The sequence below is a fragment of the Camelus ferus genome, chromosome 13 (assembly GCF_009834535.1).
Source record: "Camelus ferus isolate YT-003-E chromosome 13, BCGSAC_Cfer_1.0, whole genome shotgun sequence".
Taxonomy (NCBI): domain Eukaryota; kingdom Metazoa; phylum Chordata; class Mammalia; order Artiodactyla; family Camelidae; genus Camelus; species Camelus ferus.
This window is the reverse complement of record NC_045708.1, coordinates 46,063,035-46,084,602: the sequence shown is the minus strand read 5'-3', so window position 1 is coordinate 46,084,602 and position 21,568 is coordinate 46,063,035. Positions and strand designations below refer to the sequence as shown.

At 35.1% G+C, this 21,568-nt stretch overlaps 1 protein-coding gene across 12 annotated transcripts in view; it reads left to right on the top strand.

Annotated features, from left to right (window-relative positions):
* Positions 1 to 21,568, top strand: part of DOCK7 (dedicator of cytokinesis 7) — a 178,822-nt gene that overhangs the window by 147,434 nt on the left and 9,820 nt on the right. For 5 of the 12 annotated variants that reach the window (XM_032494449.1, XM_032494447.1, XM_032494445.1 and 2 more), the window contains 10 exons: positions 5 to 105; positions 2,280 to 2,472; positions 4,071 to 4,214; positions 6,640 to 6,771; positions 8,296 to 8,310; positions 15,491 to 15,616; positions 17,187 to 17,276; positions 17,396 to 17,632; positions 17,983 to 18,126; positions 19,961 to 20,067. In XM_032494449.1, coding sequence (XP_032350340.1) covers positions 5 to 105; positions 2,280 to 2,472; positions 4,071 to 4,214; positions 6,640 to 6,771; positions 8,296 to 8,310; positions 15,491 to 15,616; positions 17,187 to 17,276; positions 17,396 to 17,632; positions 17,983 to 18,126; positions 19,961 to 20,067 — 1,289 coding nt within the window. Of the gene's footprint in view, positions 1 to 4; positions 106 to 2,279; positions 2,473 to 4,070; positions 4,215 to 6,639; positions 6,772 to 8,295; positions 8,312 to 10,052; positions 10,098 to 15,481; positions 15,617 to 17,186; positions 17,277 to 17,395; positions 17,633 to 17,982; positions 18,127 to 19,960; positions 20,068 to 21,568 lie in introns of those variants that run through there. The other 7 variants (XM_032494450.1, XM_032494446.1, XM_032494444.1 and 4 more) reach the window with 4 other exon arrangements.

Below are 21,568 nucleotides of genomic sequence, written 5' to 3'. Positions count from 1 at the left end.
ACAGGTCCAAGATTTGGTTTTCAATCTCCATATGATTCTTTCTGATACGGTTAAAATGAAGGAACACCAGGAGGATCCTGAAATGTTGATTGATCTAATGTACAGGTAACATTTGTTTGATTTACTTATACCTTGTATAATGGGCTTAAGTTAGTAAGACATACAAAAAATATTAGATTAAAAAAATACAGAAATTATTTGTCATTTTCTTTTTTTTGTGTGTGTCATTTTCTAATGGTAATTGAAAAGTAAAAATGTGCTTTTCAGATCACCTGTGTCACTTCTTTTAAGAACTATGAATAATTGGTCAGTATATATATATTTTTTAACTTTTTAAATTTAATGAAAGATTCTTTAAATTCTGTAGTGCTTTACAATTTTCAAAGGCTTCACACACATGATTTCATGTAATCTCATAATAACCATAGTTCCCTACCCCCATAGAGCCGTTCCTCCCTTTCCTCTCCCCACTGGTAACCACTAGTTTGTTCTTTCTGTGAGCCTGCTTCTTTTTTGTTTTATTTATTAGTTTATCGTATTTTTTAGATTCCACATATAACTGATATCATACAGTATTTGTCTTTCTCTGTCATGTATTTCATTTAGCATAATGCTCTAAGTCCATCCATATTGCTGCAGATGGCAAAGTTTCGTTCTTTTTTATGGCTGAGTAGTATTCCATTATATATACATATACCAGATCTTCTTTATCCATTTGTGTGTTGATGGACACTTAGGTTGCTTCCATACCTTGACAATTGTAAATAATGCTGCTGTGAACACTGGGATGCATGTATCTTTTCAAATTAGTGTTTTTTGGGTTTTTTCAGATATATACCCAGGAGTAGAATGGCTGGGTCATATGGTAGCTCTATTTTTGAGAAACCTCCATACTGTTTTACACAATGCCTGCACCAACTTACATTTCCACTAACAGTGTAGGAGGGTTCCCTTTTCTCCACACCCTCTCCAGCATTTGTTATTTGTGTTCTTTTTGATGATGGCCATTCTGACAGGTGTGAAGTGGTATCTTATTGTGGTTTTGATTTGCATTTCCTTGATTATTAGTGATGTTGAGCATCTTTTCATGTGCCTGTTGGCCACTTGCATTTCCTCTTTGGAAAATGTCTCTTCAGTTCTTCTGCTCATTTTTTAATTGGGTCGTTTGTTTTTTTGATGTTGAGTCGTATGAGCTATTTATGTATGTTGAACATTAACCCCTTATCGGTCATATCATTTGCAAATGTCTTCTCCCATTCAGTAAGTTGTCTTTTCATTTTGTCAGTGGTTTCCTTTGCTATACAAAAGGTTTTAAATTTAATTAGGTCCCATTTGTTAATTTTTTGCTTTTGTTTCCTTTGCTTTAGGAAATGGATCCCAAAAATATTGCTATGATATATTTCAAAGATTAATTTATTTCTGCCTATGCTTTTCTCTAGGAGTTTTATAGTATCTGGTCTTACATGTAGGTCTTTAATCCATTTTGAGTTTATTTTTATACATGGTGTTAGGGAATGTTCTGATTTCATTCTTTTATAGGAAGCTGTCCAATTTTTCAGTATATTTATTGATTATCAAAAATAAGAGGATTTAGAAAAATAATAATAATATATTTAACACCTTGGCATCCTGTGCCCTAGACTTCTTAGAAGGGCCAAGACCCATATTTTAAATATTAAAAGCAGTTCTTTAGGAAGAAAATATAGTGTATTAATGTTTTACTACAACGTTAATCTTCCTGACTTTAAATATGAGTATACCTGTAGGACAGTGTTTGTAGGGGTATATATTGAGAATTTTGTAGTTCCTATTGTATCTTGAAAAATGTAAGTAAAACTTGACTTTTATTTGCTATATGACCTTCTCTTTTTACATTTTGTAGTTGTTTAGAGGCACAAATCAACTATTTTCTTTAAAATAAAGATGATACAATGAAACAATCTTCTATAATTTTTTTCCTTGAATATAGAACTTCTTTATATTCCCTTAATGAAAACATAAATTCCCAGTTTTTCCTTTACTGATTGTTTCCTTAGTTGCCAGATATTAATATAACATTTTTTTTTAGTCCTCCCTGCAAAAAAGAAACTGCTATTACCCATTCCATGGGCCCACAGTTATTTCCTTTAAGCATACTGAAAGACATTTTCATACCACTCACAAACTTGTCTGAATAGATTGTATTCAATAACAGAAACCTCAGCACTGAATAAACAATCTAAACTCCCTTCCAGCTTGGGAAGCAAATGCTAATTGAGAAGAATTTCTGTTCTGACTAGAATTGCCAAGGGCTACCAGACCTCTCCAGATCTGCGATTGACCTGGTTGCAGAACATGGCTGGCAAGCACTCGGAACGCAGCAACCATGCTGAAGCCGCCCAGTGCCTCGTTCACTCAGCAGCCCTTGTTGCCGAATATCTGAGTATGCTGGAGGACCGGAAATACCTTCCCGTGGGATGTGTGACGTTTCAGGTAGGAATCTGCCAGGTTTACATTAAATCAAGGTATGTCCTCTTTTGGATTTAACTTTTTTAACGGTGTTTAGATTCATTCAGCTTGTAAGAAAAGCATGAAGGCTGAAGGTGATGCTTCACAAGATGAATTAACATTTTACTATCACTTTTATTAATACATTTTTAGAATATTTCTTGCTAATTCTCTTCCTATATTTTCTTACCTCTGAATTGTCAATGCTATTATATGTATTTATTCTCTTTGCCTATACTGCTGTGGACTTTATAGCATCTATGAAATATATTCAAAATATAGAGAATCAGAATTCAGTAGAAACTCTTCATTGGCTTTTTAAAAATATCTAATTTTTTATTATTGTATTATTTAGTTTATTTTGTTGGGGAGAGGTAATTAGATTTGTTTACTTTTAGAGGAGGTACTGGAGATTGAACCCATGACCTCCTGCATGCCAAGCATGCACTCTGCCACTTGAACGATACCCTCTCCCCTTTAATTGGCTTTTAAGTAACATACCAGATAAACCAATATTCTCCATTTCCTGTCTAAAATATGCTAATAATACATGACTCAGAGATGATAGTTTACTCTCTAGTAGGGTTACAAATCTCTAGCCCACTAGTTGAATTCTTTGCTTACCAAGAGTCAGTTATGCTTCCCTTTGCTTCAAAACCTGTTAATGCCAGGTTTAGGAAGTGACAACATTTAATTAAGTATTATGTCCTCTGATAAATATAAATGCAAAAAGAAAGTGAGCTATTATTTCTCTGAAAACTAAGTGAAATGTTTGCAAAGACTTGATAAAAGTGAGTCTCTAAAGTGCTGCTGAATTAATTTTGAATCAGACAAATACAGAAAGATTGGGAGAAAAATTCCTAGAAATCTAGTATAATTTGATGATCTTTGAAGTTCAAGTTTTTGCTCTAAAGAAACCAAAACTGGAAATCTTAAATGAAGCTTGTATCATGGGTATTTAGTCAAGAGAGATTACATTGAACTGTGATCTGGAGACCTATACACAAAGAAAAGGCCTTGGACCTACTTCAAAAAATTGACAAATGAGTATATACCTACTGTGAAATTCAGGTTAAAATAAAATATTTAAAGTATGTATGTATCATTTCTTTTTTAGAAATAATGGATGATCCCAATCTCATTGGGTAAGGGGGCTTTTATTACATCTGAGTTTTTTCATTCACTCGATGTATGTTAGGCAAACCAAGGGACCATTTTTGTACCTTAATTTCCCTCATAGAGAGTTTTGACAAGATCAATTGAATTAAAAATAAAGACTGTTTAAGTCTCCTTAGGTGTTCTATGTAGTATCACAATTTTCCTTAGCCCATGATTTTTCTTAAGTTTCTTTCTCACAACTTTTTTTTAATGGAAAAATTATCTAGTGATGGTGCTGCATTTTATTGTCATCTTCAAAACACAGAAAGGTTTTGGAGATTTGTCTTTAATCTTTGCATTGACTATCCTTTTTTTTAACCTAAGCTGTTAGTTATATTTCGTCTTCAATTACTTCTTCATGTACAACTTTCATGTTAAGAAATTAATTCCATTTCACAAACCTTAAACATTTTTTTTCCTTCTAGAATATTTCATCTAATGTTTTAGAAGAATCTGCAGTCTCAGATGATGTGGTATCTCCAGATGAAGAAGGTATCTGCTCTGGAAAGTACTTTACTGAGTCAGGACTTGTGGGATTACTGGAACAAGCAGCTGCTTCTTTCTCTATGGTAGATGACTCTTGTTCATTTCTTCCCACAGTCACATACTTCTTAATTATCAATGACTTGTGTATTTATTCTTCCTGCCTGTGACCCTGCTTTTCCTTTATGATTGTTTTCTCTAAGTACCTTAAGAACTATCTAGTAACAGGTTTTCTTTCTGGATTCATCATTGCTTACTCCTTTTTATCTTAATAATCTGTCAGTTCCTCCAGTGTTTTTCATTTGCTTATTTTGAACCAACACTTAGTCTGTAAGAGATTTGGAGGATTTTTTTGGTTTACAAAACTTTTACCACTAGACATTTTCTAAAACCTTAAAATTTTATTAAAAACAGAACAGAACAGAAAGGTTTTGGATGCTTTACGTTCCTGTTTGGGCAGACTAACATGGCTCTTTATACATAGCATGTCTATTGGATGAAAGGGAGAATCTTTTGAGTGTTTTGGGCATTGCCCTCGTGCTCAGGAAGATTGTGGCCACTCATCCCATTGGTTACATAGTGAGCTCTGTTAGGTAGATGTTGAGATGTTGTCAGGAGCTTTATGATCTCCATCCCAGATCCCTTGCCTGACCTACCGTACCATGCTATAATTCCAGTGCTTGTCCCTCCCCATCTGTATGGGAAGAACTGAAGCAGTCATGTGGGCCTGAGATGGGATGTTTATTGGAGAAGGAGAAGATAGCTAGCTGAACCCCTGCTTACTTTCTTGGAACCATGGTGACAGGGTCACCTACTTCCTGTTACTTTGCTGCTGAGTGTTAGTGTCCCAGCACCAAAGTTCGGGAGACCGTGAGGTTCATGTTAGGGTAAAAGAAAAGCTTGAGGTAATAAGCGGTGCTTCCCTCCTCCCCACTGTACTATTACTGGGAATCGGTTATTTCTTCTCCTGGCCTTAACCCTACCCAGCAGTACATTGGCTACTGGCAAAGATTTAGAAGGCACACAGCCAGAATTCAAATCCTGGCTTTGCTACCTTAGTAGTTAAGTCACTTAAGGCACAAATTACTCAACCTTTCAGTGCTGCATTTTTCTTATCAATTAAATGTGTCTAATAATAGTACCTACCTCAAGGAATGTTGTCAGGATTAAATGAGTTAAAATTTGTAAAGTGTTTATCACAGTGCCTGGCTCCAAGTAAGTTTTAATGTGTTTGCTTTTATCATCCTTTCATCATTATTGACACTTAGAAGCAACTCATTTAATAATGATTCTGATATTCAAAGAATACTAGGCATTGGTCCACTTTAAAATTTCTTGTTTTTGAAGACCTTGATTGTCCTGATTCTGACCTGGGATCTCTCTCTGTTCCTTGAGTTTTAATTTAAGTAATTTGAACTAGCAGGGAAAAAAATGTTGTTTGCTATTAATGGAATATTTTAATAAATATACATTCTGTGTGTGTATAATTTTAATAATTCACAGCAGTAAATTTAGACTGGTGTACAGTGGCCTGCATTACGAAGCCTATATTTTGCAATAGCATATAATTATAAATTTCCTTCTTTTTCAATTAATCTATTTAATATTAATTAAAATAATTACTGGGGCATTTTAGTTACACTAAATATATTTTACTGTTACAGCTTCATGATTGCTTAAATATACTCCTGTGAACTAACTAGAAAATATGAGAACCATGTTTATTTCCTTGGGAAAATGTGTTTGCTGATTTGTGAGGCAGTGGAAATTCAATGGCTCTTGGAAAACATCTCTGTTTTCCTTCACTACAGCTATCAATCTATTATTAAAGACGAGAGTAGAGTAGCAGTATAAACACGTTTTCTTCCTCACTCAGATTATAACTAGAGCAACGCTTGGCCAACCCCTGGCCAGCAAGCCCCTACCCTAGTTGAATAAAATCTGGTGATTCAGAACTTTCTTATGTTTTGTTAAAGATAAGTGATTTTTTCCATAGGAGAGTTCCAGAAAGATTTCTTGTACCGATTTAATATTTTGGAAAAGCAAATACTTCTAGTGCTCTAGGAGCCACAGGTTATCTGATCCTGCATATCTGTAGCCAGTATAATAATTGGATTTCTTTTATTCCTCTGCTCAGAAATAGTTTCTCCAAAAGTTTATATGCATGTGTAAGTGCACATACATACCTACATTCATTTTAGTGAAGTATTACTGGGTAAATAAAAGCAAAATGTCCAGTTCAAATTATATAGAAATGCAAATGTGCATATGTGTGTGTGTTAAATGCACACAAAGAAACACATACATATACGTATCCATTTATCCATCTAGAGGAGATAGTACATTATGCAAAATTCTTTTACTAGGCCTTATAAAATTAAAAATTAGTAGTGTTTGTTTCTGTGTCCTATTGGAAAACAGTGGCATTGTCTTAGAAATATTGTGAATTCATAAATCATAATTCACTTTCTTACTGATGTAAAAGAAAGCAATATCTTATTCTTCTTCTAGGCCGGCATGTATGAAGCAGTGAACGAGGTTTACAAAGTACTTATTCCTATTCATGAAGCTAATCGGGATGCAAAGAAACTATCCACGATTCATGGTAAACTTCAAGAAGCATTCAGCAAAATTGTTCATCAGGTAATGATTGCAATTTCTAGCTTCAGTATAAACGGAGAAAACTGTCTGAAAGCATTAGTGTTGCTTCGTACTAATGTCAAACTAGATCCCATGAAATGACCATTTTAATCAGGTCACAAATGAACAGTGTCAAAATGACAGTTCATGGCCAAAGCAAGACTCTAACAAAAAATGAATTTATCTAAAGTAGATTATGATCATCATAACCGTTCCACATAGCTTTTCTATTTTTTCCTTCTGTTTTTTTGAATTATTACTAGTTGCTAAATTTTTTTAAATTGTTACTTTCTGTTTCACAGTGTGGGTTACAGAAATTGATTTCTATTCATTTGCTGCCAAAAAAAGTTTTTATATTTAACTTTTTATTAAATGATGTGAAAGTTGAATAAACTCCTAATATTTTTAATGATTTCAACTGAACTTTAATTCTTTTTCCTAGATATTTTCATTCAGTCATCCTTTGATGTATTTCTAATATGAAAATAATATTTAGTGAAAATAGTGGAATGAATAAAATGGTTGTCTTATGTTTATTTGATCATAGTAGTACGATTTCAGTGCTTGTTTGTAGTTCATGGAATCCACGTATTATCACTAAAATTAAAATTAAAATAAATTTGCTTTAAACATTAAGTAGACTACCAGCACTCAGTTTCCCTGAAACTGAATCCTTGGCTCTATTGAAATACTCTGAAATATCCTGTTGAGCCTCCTTCTCCACTTTTCTGTTCCCTTCCCTGTGCTCCCCATGCTGTTGTCTGGTACTGCTATCATCTAGGAAGGAAGTGGAGCATCGGTTTTCCACTTTTGTATTCAGCATCAGTCCTACTTTAGTGTCCGTCAGCTTGACCTCCTCTTTCTTGCCATGCACTAAGCTACTCTAGATGAATTGATATAATCTGAAAAACTTTAACAGTCTTAAATAGGGTCGCTGTACTGTTCAGCCAGAATTTTATTGTTGTTTACTAAAATATTGAAGTTACAAAAGATTATTGGGATTCTTGATCACAAAAGGTAGGTCTTTTTATAGTCAGTTTTTTATATCCTGTTAAAGAAATCTCGTCCAAGCTTCTTGAGCTACAGATTACAGATGACACATGCCCTGTCTGGAACATCTAGAGCTAGTAGCTTCCAGGAAAGACTTTCATACATTTGTATTGAAGGCAATTGAGGGAAATTTCAGTTTCTGTTCCAGCTTACCCTGGGTGCAGATCACTTTAGTTAGCAATCTAATTTAGACATACAAATGAAACAAGTAGTTGGCTTTCCCCAAAATTTGTACTTTTCACTTACTAAAGTTTTAAAAGGTGAAATTTTAGCTTCTAGGTTTTGAGCAAGCAATTTATACAATTATCACAGGAGTTAAGTGAAAGAATATGTTTAAAATATCCTGGTGTCTTCTATTCATGGAGAAGAATTTATGGTATATGGTGCCGTACACTACTGAACTTCCTTTGGCTTTTTTCTGTTCTTTTTAAACAGTTTTTTTTTGTGACTTGCCCTTTTTTACTTTTTATTATACAGAGTACTGGCTGGGAGGTAGGTAATGTTTTAGTTAGTTAAAGACACTAATAGATTGATTTGATCAGATTTCTTATGCCAATGCTTTGCCCACATGTGCTAGTTGTGGGCATTCTGTTGCTATCTGCTATCAACTGAATTCATTAACCAAAGAAATTTTCTTAAAATACTGTAAGTTATGTTAAGAAATTTATTATTAAGAGGTTGTAGGCAGTGCATGGAAACCCATATGTTACACTAATGAGATTCTTTGGTAAATGAGCCACTTTGTCATCACTTTAGTTTGTTTTTATCCTTTGAAGCATTTTCTTTCATCAACATTTACACACAGATTCCTTTTTTTAACTGTGTTGTTTCACCTCATTTTACAGAGGTCGATTTATGTGTTATTGCTCAGAGGTGTAAATAAAAAATAGTATATTTCATCTGATCTAAGATGCCATCAATTCTAAGCTCTCCCGTTATTTTATATGCCTTTAAGAAAGAAAGAAAGACCCAACCCTGTGTATTTAACCACAACATCCTATCAGTTGAAAGATGACTGCCAGCTACAGATATTAAATATATTAGAAATATTAAAATGTGGGCAAAAAGATGTGCATCTTAGAATTGATGAAAGAATGTGTTAATGTGATCGTGAGTCACTTCACCTTGAGTATAAGCACCTGAGGAAAGAAACTCACTTTTGTCATTTGAATTTTGTTGCGGGGAGGAATAAAGAGGTTAAGAAAACTTGAAATTTAATTTGACCTCATATTCTGACAGTGTTTGATAATTAGTCTTTAATGAAGACTACTTAGTTAGGCTGGTGAAGTTATATATAAATCAAATCTTACCTGAAAGTGCCAGAAAGACTTGATTGCCATTGTTTTAAATATTTCTGTAAAGGAAAGAATTCTATAAGATATAAAATTCTACAAAATAATTTATTTTGATGAGGTGAAGCAAGGTATTAATAAACCAGATTTATTTAAAGCTGTATTTACTTGTACAGTTTTCTGCTTTGCCTCTCACTCTGTAGTCAGGTGTATGTTGATTAAACAGCTAAGACTCTCTGGTTTTGCATTGCAATCCTTGTTTTGGGACCCAAATAAAAACCCTTCCAAATAAATGTTACTATTACATTTTCTTCCGTTTTTGAATTAGTTGCCACCTTTTGTTTTTCTTCAGATGAAGACAGTACATTTACATCTACTTTAGTTCTCCAGATTGAATATGTATGACCTGAGTAATACCTAGTATAGAACCTCTCATTCTGTGACTCAGTTAAGACTTTGAGACTTTCTGTTGTTATCTATGAGTGGTAAAGTTCCTTACGGATTTCCTAACATGAAATGGAATTAGTTGAAAAGTAAGCATAAAAGATACATTGAAACCTCTGAGCAGTTTATTACTAGTCTGCTTGATGCTAAATCGACCCCTGAAAGGTATGATTTTCACTGGTTATGACATTAATATCATCTGTCATCATGTTTATTGCATGGTAAAAGTCACACAGACTTTATTTTCTTGTTTATATTCTTATCACTACCTTTCACTGGACCTTTAGCTTTGTAGCTTCTAAAATTGTTGCACGTTTGTTTTTTGCTTTTCCCTTGTACAACTTAAATGGATGCTTGCATTTTAAAAATGTGTTTGCTACCATTTGCTGCTTATTTGTTTTGAAATTTCCCTAATTAAAATGCTTTCTGTTTTCTCTTCTCTCTTGCCCCTGGTTGCTGACCCTACTCCCTACTTTTACTATTGTCTATTGTGGTAAGTTTCTATCTTGTGAATATTTTTCTTTTTGACTCTGGGAAAACTTCAGTAATTTCATTTTTTTTTTCCTAAAAGCTGTGTTTCCTAGCTAATTTCCTAGTACTCTCAAAGAACTTTCCGTGGATCAAGATCCAATAAGGATAATTTATATACTGTATAAAGGCTCTTTGAATTGATAACTCCCTCTCTGACTTAGAGGAAAGCCATCTGGGCTTATATATTACTACTGTGTTTCATTTTTCACTGTGCTCCTTGATTTGGTACCAATTATTTAAGTTGGCAAAGCTGTTGAGGGCTGTATGTGTGCGTTTGTGTGTGTGTGTGTGTGTGTGTGTGTGTGTGTGTGTGTGTGTAAAAGATAACTCTAAAACTTGATAGTTAGCATTTTGGTAAAATATTTACCATGCAAAATAACAAATCATGAATCTTTCTTAAATCATGGTGGTGGTTATCTGCTCTGCCAGTTTCAATAACTTACCTTTAGTTTCTCTTTTTTCAAGCCCATTTATTTTCCTTGAAATAATAGAAAATAAAGTGTCTTTTGATAATTTGTTTCTTATAATTGCATTTTAAAACTATTTTTAGAAAAAAGAAATGTTGAATTTCTGTAAGAAACTTGTAGCCATTTTGTATTTTGTGTGTATATATTTTATTTTAAAAGATTACATTTATTCATTTATCAAATAGTCATCAGTTTGTATTCAGAAGTAGATTAATGCAAGTTTAGATTTTTCGGAATGATCGTTCCCCAGCCATTGATAACGTAGTCACATGATACTTTCTCCTTTGTTTTTCTTAAAAGATTACAACATATTTCTTTAAGGGGAAATATCACCACCCTAGTAGGTACATATTATAGTCTGCAGAAAGGCCTGAGAAGATGGCCTTAGCTTTGTTAAGCTGAATTTTCTCTATTGGGGCACTAAAGAAAAGTAGGGTACCCTAACTTTTGAGATTGAGGCATGCAAAATAACTATATCTTAACTCTTATCATTTTACTGGATGGACATGAATATGAGCCAATATTTTGGTTTTTATATGCCGGGAAATACTGGCCATAGTTCTGGTGCAGTGGCTTCTGTAGACTTTTTATATGCTTTAATCCACTCTAAAGCTATGTGAAATAAATTAATTCATCCAAGCAAGTAAAGAAGCAGAATGAGAAACAACAAATTATAGTTGAGGGGGCGGGGAATCTCTGAAAGAAGGGAATGAAAAAAATTCCAAGAGCATAGTCAAAACAAGTAATTTTACAACAAGTAGTTGAGTGGAAAAATGTGACCCTCTAAAGAAGAAATTAGACCCATGTAGGTCTAAAACATCCATTAGTGTTTACCTAGGAAGGTGAAGAGGTGAAGTTAGGTATAAAGAAAGTTAAGGAAAATAGGCTAAGTGAGAACTTGTCTGTGAGGAGATACTTTCTGATAGTTGGTGACTCCCTGATAATTGGTTTAGACCCATGACTGAGCACCTAATGGTGCTGTACCACTAATTGGGGTCTGCCCTTTATACTACCTTTGAGTAGAAAAAGATATGGACGGCAAACATACACTTTATAGATGATATTGGACATGATTTCTTTTTTTCTGGACTGAGACATAGGGCAGTAGTCAGAATTGAACTTCAGCTTGGAAATGTGGTAGGATATATCTCAGAAGAATATATTTGGTAGGTAAACCACCAACCTGATTTTCATACTGGAGTGTACAGGAAGGAGATGCAAACGTGAAATAACGATTACAGTAGAGGACAATGTTGTAATATCCTGCAAGGCAAAACAGGGAGGGAGGCACAGCAGTTCTCAAACAATGACTCAAGTAAATTCTCAAAAATTCTTAAGAAAAACATCAGAGAAGTGAAAGCTGGTTCAGAGACCATATTTTGCCCTGGTGTTTGTATACCAGTATATAGAATACGGGGAGTGTATAGGTTAATTAAGAGCTTGGACTCATAGGTGTGATAAGAATTGACATAACCCATGTAAAGTAGATAACCAGTGTCTAGCACATAGTAAGTACTTTAAAAATGTTGGGATTATTATTTTTATTGTTGTTACTATATCATCATCGTCATCAGTATCATCATTATCATTACTGTTACTAGATATTTTAGCACAATTTAGCTGTGAAATCTAAGAGGTGTTAGGTCGAGATCTGTGAATAAATAAACTGATAAAAGTATATGTGTTCTTTAAGAGGAGTAGGTCTAGTAGAAGAGAAGGAGACTACCACTGTGTGAAATACTGGTGTGCTTATCTGGAAATCAGTGAACTTGAAGAAAGCATAGTGGAGAACAACTGGATGAGGATAAAAGAAGTTTTAGAAGTGATGTCATTGTGGAAGTATACAGCTAGCACAATCGAATGTTTCTTTCTAAATAAAGATAACAAAACTAGGAAAGATTTAAGATTTATCTGTCATAAGAGATTTCAACCACTAGAGCCATGGACAGATGAGTAGGTAGACTTCCTTTTCTGGGACATAGTTTCATCATACACAAGATGGTGGAAGCAGTAAGTAGAACTGCTAAGGAAGAATAAAAGAGTGTGGGAATGATGGGAACTTCAGAAAAGATTTATGAGAGTAAAGGAAGGTAACACAGGTTAAACTGTAAGAAAGTACGTGTGTATATATATATGTGTGTGTGTGTGTGTGTATGTATACACACACACACACACACACACATATATATATGTTTTTAATTCAAAGGAAAAACAGGTGTCATCCTGTAGTCCAAAACTGAAGAGGAAGTAAGATGAAGTGATGTTTTTCCTGACGATGAAGCTGTATGATTAGGTTTTCAGGAACCTGATAGTTTTATACTAGAGAAATCTTTTTAAGTTGGAAATAAATTTACTCAAACTCTTAGCCTTCCTCCTTCTCCTGCCCCCCCCCCCACTTCACTACACACATTCATCTTCAATTCTAGTATCTCCTGATTGTTACCTCTCTGAGCTTTTCTCCCCTAGTCTTTCCCTTGCACACAGTGCTTCAGCCACACTGCCCACCTTCCTGTTCTTCAAACACAGGAGGTAGGCTCCTGCCCTAGGACATTTGCACTGGCCCTTTCCTTTGCCTGGAATGCACTTCCCCCAGAGATCCACATGAATAATTCTCACTCCTCCATCACATCTTTGCTCAGGTGTCACCTTTTGGTGAGACTGGCCCTAACCATTGATTTATCACCAAAGTCTAGAATAGTTTGCTGACACATAGTAGGCACTCAGTAAATATGTGAATAGATGATTGGTTTCCCTCACATACATTCTTTCATGACATTTTAATCTTCCTTTTCTCTTTCTTTTCTTTTCTCCCCCCGCCCCCCAAATCTCTCTCCCTCTCTCTCTCTTCTCTACTGGAATGTCTTTTCCTTCCCTCACACATCTGCTTAGCCATAGTTGTAGAATCTTGTCTGTGTCACCTCTTTTGTAACCTGGCTTCAACAGGATTAATCTTTCCTTTCTCAATAGCACTTTTTATTATAGCACATAACCCTTTGTATTATAATTATTTGAATACATTTTTTAGTCTCCTGAGGAGCCAAGTCTTATTTATTTTTATTTTCCTATTACTGAGAATGAACAGTGGCTAACACATTATAAACACTCAATTTTTTTTCCTTGAACTGAATATCGATGTGAGAAAGTAAATAAAAAGAGTTTAAAATGGCTGCTCAGTAACTAGTTCAGTTTTAAGCTACATTAATTAAATTCAAGACCATATCCAGGGAAGCAGTGACCTCTTTACTGATCAGATCACACCAGCAGTATTGTGTCTATTTCTGGGATACCACACTTTAAAAGGTAGCATTGTAAAACTAATAAAATGCAAACAACATAGTAATTTCTGTCATGTGAAGATGATTGAGAACTGGAGAGTTTAAAGGAAACAATTTCTAAAGCACTTCAAATATTTAAAAGGGCACAATATTGGATTAAGGTTATAAATTAGCTCTGAGAGAGGTATAGCCAGAACGGCAATATTTTCATATTTGTGGTTTAAAAAAATAAAATATGTATATGTATGACATTTTTGAAAAAAACAATCATAAATCGTTAATTTTCTCAAGTGCGTTTTTTATTTTCCATGCAGTACTTCATTTCTTGATCATATCAAAATCTCATATTATCGTTCAATTGGCTTATTGACAGTTTTAATCAGAATTTTAATTGAACACATTTAATCTAGAGAGATTTAATATGCTATAGGAATCAGTTAATTTTTTTGCCTGTTAAATTTTGAAACAAAATAACTGAAGGAAAATTATTTTTTATTTAGAAACCTCAAGTCTTTAGCTCCAAAGACATTTTTCTTTAAAAGTGTATTTCTTCTAGACAAAAATGTGGAAATACTTTTAGTCACTATACTTTTTTGTAATTATGATTATAAAGCTAGTAAATTAAGGACCAGAATTTCCCATTTTGCTTTATTATCTGTTTCATTTGTGACATACTTTACATACCCTTTTGCCTTTCCAGTAAGAACTCAATACAGGAAAAATAAGTATTAAACTTGTTAGGCTTAAAGAGAACTCAGAGGTATATAAACACTTATGTGTGGCTGTTATACACACTACCACAAAATCCTTTTGAAACATCTTTGTATCTAAATTGTAAGACTTGCGTACAAAGCTTCCAAGTATTTTATCTTTCTTGAGGGAATTTGTTTTCAAATGCACTGTGTAAGAGTTAAGGTGACCTTCGTGTACTTTGTACTTGAATGTGTGGCTAATGTATGCAGTGGGTGGTTTCTGGACTTAATGATAACCAACTCTTTTCAAATTTTTTTCTTTTATCTTTTATTTATACTTTTTTTTCTTTCTATCCATTTTTAGTTACTCTTCCCCGTATCAGTATTTTTATCAGCGGAGGCATACTGATTGTAAATTGTTTGCCTGGGTGCTTCTGGGTGGTCTTGACATGTGCTGACTGCTCTGTGCCAGGTGCTATACTGGGCTCCTAACTTGTACCATCTCTTTTAACATACGTAAAGAGATTATATAAAGGTTAATGGTAACTAAAACTGTTAGTGTTGTTTTTAAATCTAACTTTAGTGTGCTCTAATTTCAGGATAATTAAAACAGTTTATTTCATACCAAGCATCTTTTCTTGCGATAAGGAAAGTAAATTAATTTATCTCAATTGTATGGACTTAAAAACATAGACCAATGTGAGGTATTCACTTGGTACAGTCCCTGAAAAACATACAGCGTATGTGATTTGGTAAAAGCCCTAATTGCACAATGTCATTTGTTAGAAATGAAAAAAGAAAGATAACTTCGTTTCTACTTTCATTTGTGAAATAATAAAATATTGTAGTTCTGAATTAAAACTTTTTGCAATATTCTGAGAATTTTTATACTATAGAAATCTAAACAGAATGTTAAGATAAAAAGACTTTGTATTAAAGTTTCTTCATTTTCCTACACCTAGGATGGTAAGCGGATGTTTGGCACCTATTTTCGTGTTGGTTTTTATGGAACCAAGTTCGGGGACTTGGATGAACAGGAATTTGTTTACAAGGAACCTGCAATAACCAAACTTGCAGAGATATCTCACAGATTGGAGGTGAATGCTGTGGTGGTTCATAAAATGTCATCTTTAATTTGTATTTTCTATGATGAATAGACTTTCACATCCAGATACAATCTTTTAATAAGCTGGATCCTGCCAAATAAAATACTCTAGAGTGTAAGGATTTTTGTTAGTTACAATTATACTCTTGAATTTTTCAAATCTTTATGGCAACAGTATAATAATACTATTAACTTGATTTTTGAGGACCTATTTTCACACATATTTTAGAAACATACCTTTTAGAATTACTGTAATTTATGGAGAAATGTAGAGTATTTTTCCATCCACATTTTGTAGAAAAAGGCATGCATAAGGAATTAATAATCATGAAACTAAAACCCCAAGAAATTTCTGATCCAAATGCGTTAACTTTTTGGCTTAACTGATTCCCAGTAAGATCTCTGTAGAACTTAAAAACCTAAAATCATACTTTAAAAACACTTCTTAGAATCTCTTAAATTTTATGTGGCTTCTTAATTTTCACTATAAATGATTAATTTTCATGTTTATGAGACTAACCAATCTTTTCTGTTGAAGTTATTCTTTCCAATCTTTCTCTATTCTTGGTACTCAAAGTATGGTCCATGGACCAGCATCTGCATTGTCCTCACCTGGGAGATTATTTGAAATGCAGAATCTCAGACCCTACCCCAGACAATATGAATCAAAATCTGCATTTTAACAAGATCCCCAGGTGACTTGTACAGAAATAAGAGTTTGAGAAGCACTGCTCTAGGCTAGTTTTTATTATCAGCTGATTTTAATTTCTTAAATGTTACGTTCTTATTGGTGACTTCCAGGGGCCCAACTTCCATAAATTGGTTTAAGCTGTGACTTTTTTTTTTCAAGAGCCTATTAAGTAAGTCTTGGGAAATATTGAGACAGTATTTCTCAAACTTAGTCATAAAAATTATCTTTGAGGGAGGAGTAGCTGTTCTCCTTTGAGAATTCAGGTTTAATTTTTCCTTTTGAGTAGCTCCATCCTTTGCCCAGGCTGCTACTCAGTGTCGTATGGAAAAGTCACTGCATTCTTGACCCAGGGTTACCTTTTCAAAATCTGAACCTACACAAAACTTCCATAAGTCAGTGCTTTTATTTGAAAATTCTAGAACATCACATTAATCATTCATAAACATGAGTGCTTTTTCATTGACCCATGTCTGCAAGAAATCAGGCTACATCAAACTCAGTAAAAGTTGATATCCTATACATCAGTGATAATGAGTTTCCTTTGTCTCTGCTTTCTGTTCCCTGTTTGTTTTGAGGACCTGTTGTGGAATCCTGTGTTTTCATTGGAGAAAATTGTTTGTTTGTTTGTGTTTCATGTTATTAAAGCGAGTAATTGGAGTAATATCAAATAAATATGGACCATGGCCTTGCTAATTTGATGGGCTAAATATAATTTTTGTGAACCTAAATTATTATTATTTTGTAATTATTGACATGGTTGTACAAGAACTTTCTCAATGGCCTAGTTTTGCTCAGAGGTCTCCCTCAGAGGCCTTCTCTATTCTCTATTACTATTAACTTCATGTGTAAGATGTCTTTTTCTTTATTGTAGGGATTTTATGGAGAAAGATTTGGAGAGGATGTGGTTGAAGTAATCAAGGATTCTAATCCTGTAGACAAGTGTAAATTAGATCCTAACAAGGTATGGTTGATTAGACTGTAATGGCACATAGGTATATCTTTGAGACTCCATGATTTTGTTGGGCAAAGACTAAACGATGATTTAACAGGGAGAAAATGAAGGACTTTTTTCTTTCCCAGGCATATATTCAGATTACCTACGTGGAGCCATACTTTGACACATATGAGATGAAGGACAGAATCACATATTTTGACAAAAATTATAATCTTCGTCGTTTCATGTACTGTACACCCTTCACTTTAGATGGTCGTGCCCATGGAGAACTTCATGAACAGTTCAAGCGGAAGACCATTCTCACTACTTCCCATGCCTTCCCTTATATTAAGACAAGAGTCAATGTCACTCACAAAGAGGAGGTAAGTCTCCAAACAGGAAAACAGGATTAGTGGAGCAAAACATTGGAGCCATGTGAGAACAGTGTGGACATAGCATTGTGCATCATTCCTTGCCTGGTAACATACTAGAACTTTACTCATTTTTAAGTCATACTTTTAGCTTCTTTTCTAAGTCCCCAGTTCACCCTCAGATTATGCTTTAGAGGGTTGACTTTTTTTTCATTTAGTGATCCAAAGTTTTGGAATTTTTTTAATTAGATAACAGTTTACAATTGGTCTCCACTTTTTTTCTTATTTTAATTCATTATATATGAAGCTTATCAAATAGTTTTCAATCAGTGCATTGACCTAATAGATACTACTTCACCCAGATCATCTTAACACCGATTGAAGTTGCCATTGAAGACATGCAGAAAAAGACACAGGAGCTGGCATTTGCAACACATCAGGATCCAGCCGACCCCAAAATGCTTCAGATGGTCCTCCAGGGATCTGTAGGCACAACAGTGAATCAGGTTAGAGCCTTTGCCGGCACTGCTCTGTTACACATACACATGTTAACATGTTTATGTCATACGTGGCATTTGGAATGATTTCGTTATTATATTTTACAAAGTAGATCACAAATAAGTGTCAAATCAAGTGAAGAGATGTGTTAGAAGTGGTTGCAAAGGACAATGAAAGTATAAAGGAAGTTAAACTGAGAAAAAGCTTTTTAGTATAATCTCATTGATTAAAATTGTTCACGCTTGCCTTCTGGACTGCCTCTTTTTCTGCCTATCTGTTCTGAAGCATTCTATTAAGAAGGAATGGATTCACTCAAATGGCCTTTTGTTTAAAAGCTTGTACTGAAAGAACGTGATCTAAAAAGAAGGGCTCATTTTCAGAGCTTTTGTATGTGCATATGAGTGCCTGATGTCTCAGATCCTCCCTGACGCTGTCTTCTCCAGACCTCCTTCCCAGTGGGCCGAGAGAAGTAGATAAGTAACGTGAAATCATTTTGAAGGTCTTGGTGATACATGTATACAAGACGTTATTGTTGTTTTGTCAGATGCAGATTAGAGGCCATCCTCATTATCTCCTTGTAATGGGTTCATCTAGCTTCTTTTGCCGATTAGTGAATATGCCAAGGGAAAATCCAGAAATCAAGTAAGATTTCATGTAATATATCTACTTATGTGCGTTAAAGGAACAAAGCCAAAAAATGCCCTACCAAAACCGAAGTAAACATTTTAAGACCTTTACCCCCTAAGAACATACTTGATTTGGAGGCTTTACATCAAATGATACAACTTACAAAAATCACCTTCTTTAACTTGCAGTGTTAGGAACACATTTGGAATACTGAGGGAAGCTGTTTTAGCAAAATTAAGTTTCGTTACAACCCAAGGCATCTGTCACAGCTTCAGTAGAAGTGAGATCTGCCTTCCCTGAGCCCCCAGCACCTGCAGAATGGAGCCCCCCACCCACCCTTGTGTTATAGATTCTCCTGTCTTCACCTCACAGAGTCCCACTCCCATCACTGACCCTTTCCCCACCAGCCTGCAGAAAAGAAAAAGAAAATGGCCCTGTACCCTGGTCCTTTTGAGGTTTGAAGGGCCTGCTTGGTTGTGACCACAGAGCTGAGTGGAAGCCTGCACCAACAATGGAGAAATTTCAGGCTCACATGGTCCAGTAGGTGTGAACGACGGTCAGGAGGAAGAAGATGGCCACAGATGGCAGCTTGTTCTCCTGGTTCTCCTGCTGAAACAACTTTAGCTCCTTTTCATAGTTGGAGGCTTTGTTCATCAGGCTGTTTTTCTCCTTCTCCAGAGACCTCCTGGCCTCTGGCTCAGCTCCACCCCATAGAGCTGGGATTTCACAGCCTCCAGATCTCAACACTGTGACAGCTTCTCTTCCAACCCATCAATCTTCTGATCCCCCCTCTCGTGGCCCCTTGGGTTCTCCATCCTTTGTACTCCTCACCTCTGGGTATCCCATCAGAGTCAGCAAATTAACAACTGATTATCAGTAGCCTGACAACTTTTGCATTTAGGATAAATTAAAGAATGTGAAAAAGACAAGGCAAAATACATTAATGAGTACAATACTTGATCTTTTGGCTCCTACTTTTTCTTTGAAAAATGAACTAATATAATAAGTTAACTTAATTGCTGTAGGCAAGACTATAGATTTGGCATTAGGAAAAACTAAAAACATGTTGCCCAAAATCCATCTCTGAAGAGTTTTAATATAGGCATAGACATTAGCTTAAATGCAGCCATCTCAGTGCTAAGAAAAATTGTTTGGGTAAATTCTGTGAGTCTATAGAAAACGAAATACTTCTTGTTTTATTTTCTTATTTTACAGGGGCCTTTGGAAGTTGCCCAGGTTTTCCTGTCTGACATACCCAGTGACCCAAAACTCTTCAGACATCATAATAAACTGCGACTCTGCTTCAAAGATTTTACTAAAAGGTATTCAAGACTTCCTACATAAAGATCTTCAAATTGAGAATGTCCAGTACACAGTATAATATGAGATTCTTAAGGGACTATTGAAAAGAGAAACTATAGGAAAATAGTTCATAATGAGAAGTAGCCTGTGTGTGAGTTACTATTCTGTAATGGTGTATATCTATCCCCCACCAATGCTCTATAATGCCATATTTTATATTTTAAAGGTCTGAAAAGGCTAGACTCAGGAAATTTTTTTTAACTTAAAACTATTGCTAGTTTAACATTTAACTATTTAACTTGAAAGCTGTTATTTATTGTGAACATTCAGTGTGAGAGTTTCTGTTTCCTTTCCCTCAGAAAACATACAAGCAACAAACTTGGAAGGAAAAAGATTGTGTTCAGCAGAAAATTTGTGTTCAGGTCTTACCCTTATCATTATATGTCTGTTTTCCAGGTCACTTAAGCTCTGTGATCCTCAGGTTTTCAATGTATGAAGTACGAATAATAATACCTACCTCCCCCACAGGGAAGTTGTGCAAATTAGGTGAAGTAATATATGGGTGTGTCCAGGTCCCCAAGAACACCTCCGATTTTGAGGATTTGCTCGGACTCACAGGACTCGGCATGTGGTTGCAGTCATGGCTATGATTTGCTATAGTGAGAGTAAAAAGTAAACTCGGCAAAGGGAAAAGGCACAGGGGGTGAAGTCTGGGGGAAACCAGGTACAGGTTTCAGAAGTTTCTGTACCAGTGCCCTCACACAGGAGGTGCTAATTCCTCCAGCACGTGTGAAATGATGTCAACCAGGGAAGCTCAGTAGGGGCTCAAGTGCCAACCAAGATTGGGAGGCTGGTCACGTAGGCACCTTCCCCCTGCCAGGTACCGAAATTCCAGACTCCCAAAAGGAAAGCAGGTATTTAGCATAAACCATCGTGTTTGTATAAATAGTTCAGGCACAGTGAAACCACTCTTATCTTCTGAGTGTGATGGGAACCCTCCCCAAATCCAAATTCCCAGAAGCTAACCAAGGGCCAACCTTGCAAACAGGCCTTCTAAGGCTAGCAATCTCAGGCCTGCTGTTAACTCTTTTCTGCACAAATAATGCTTACCATGTAATAAATGGGTATTTGGTAAATACTATATTTTGAAACAATACGGAAAAACAGTCATCAAATTGATACTGATTCTTGCTTTACTAACACTCACAGTGCACAAAAGAGGGAATGACAGTTTTACATGGTGACGTCAGGGAAGATTTCACACAGGAATTAACATTAGATATGGACCTTGGATAAATACTAGTTTTTGAAGCAGAAAAGAAGGGAAGGGTATACTGAATAGGAAGGAAAACCAGCATGAGCATAAGTTCAGAATCTGTCCTGAGAAACATGAATAGTTGAGTGAAGCTGGAACCATGGAATCTATGAAGACGAGAAGTCAGACACTGGGAAAGTGGTTGGAATTAAATTGTAAGCGCCTCGTGTACCACTAAGTAAAAGACTTGATTGTCACCTAACAAA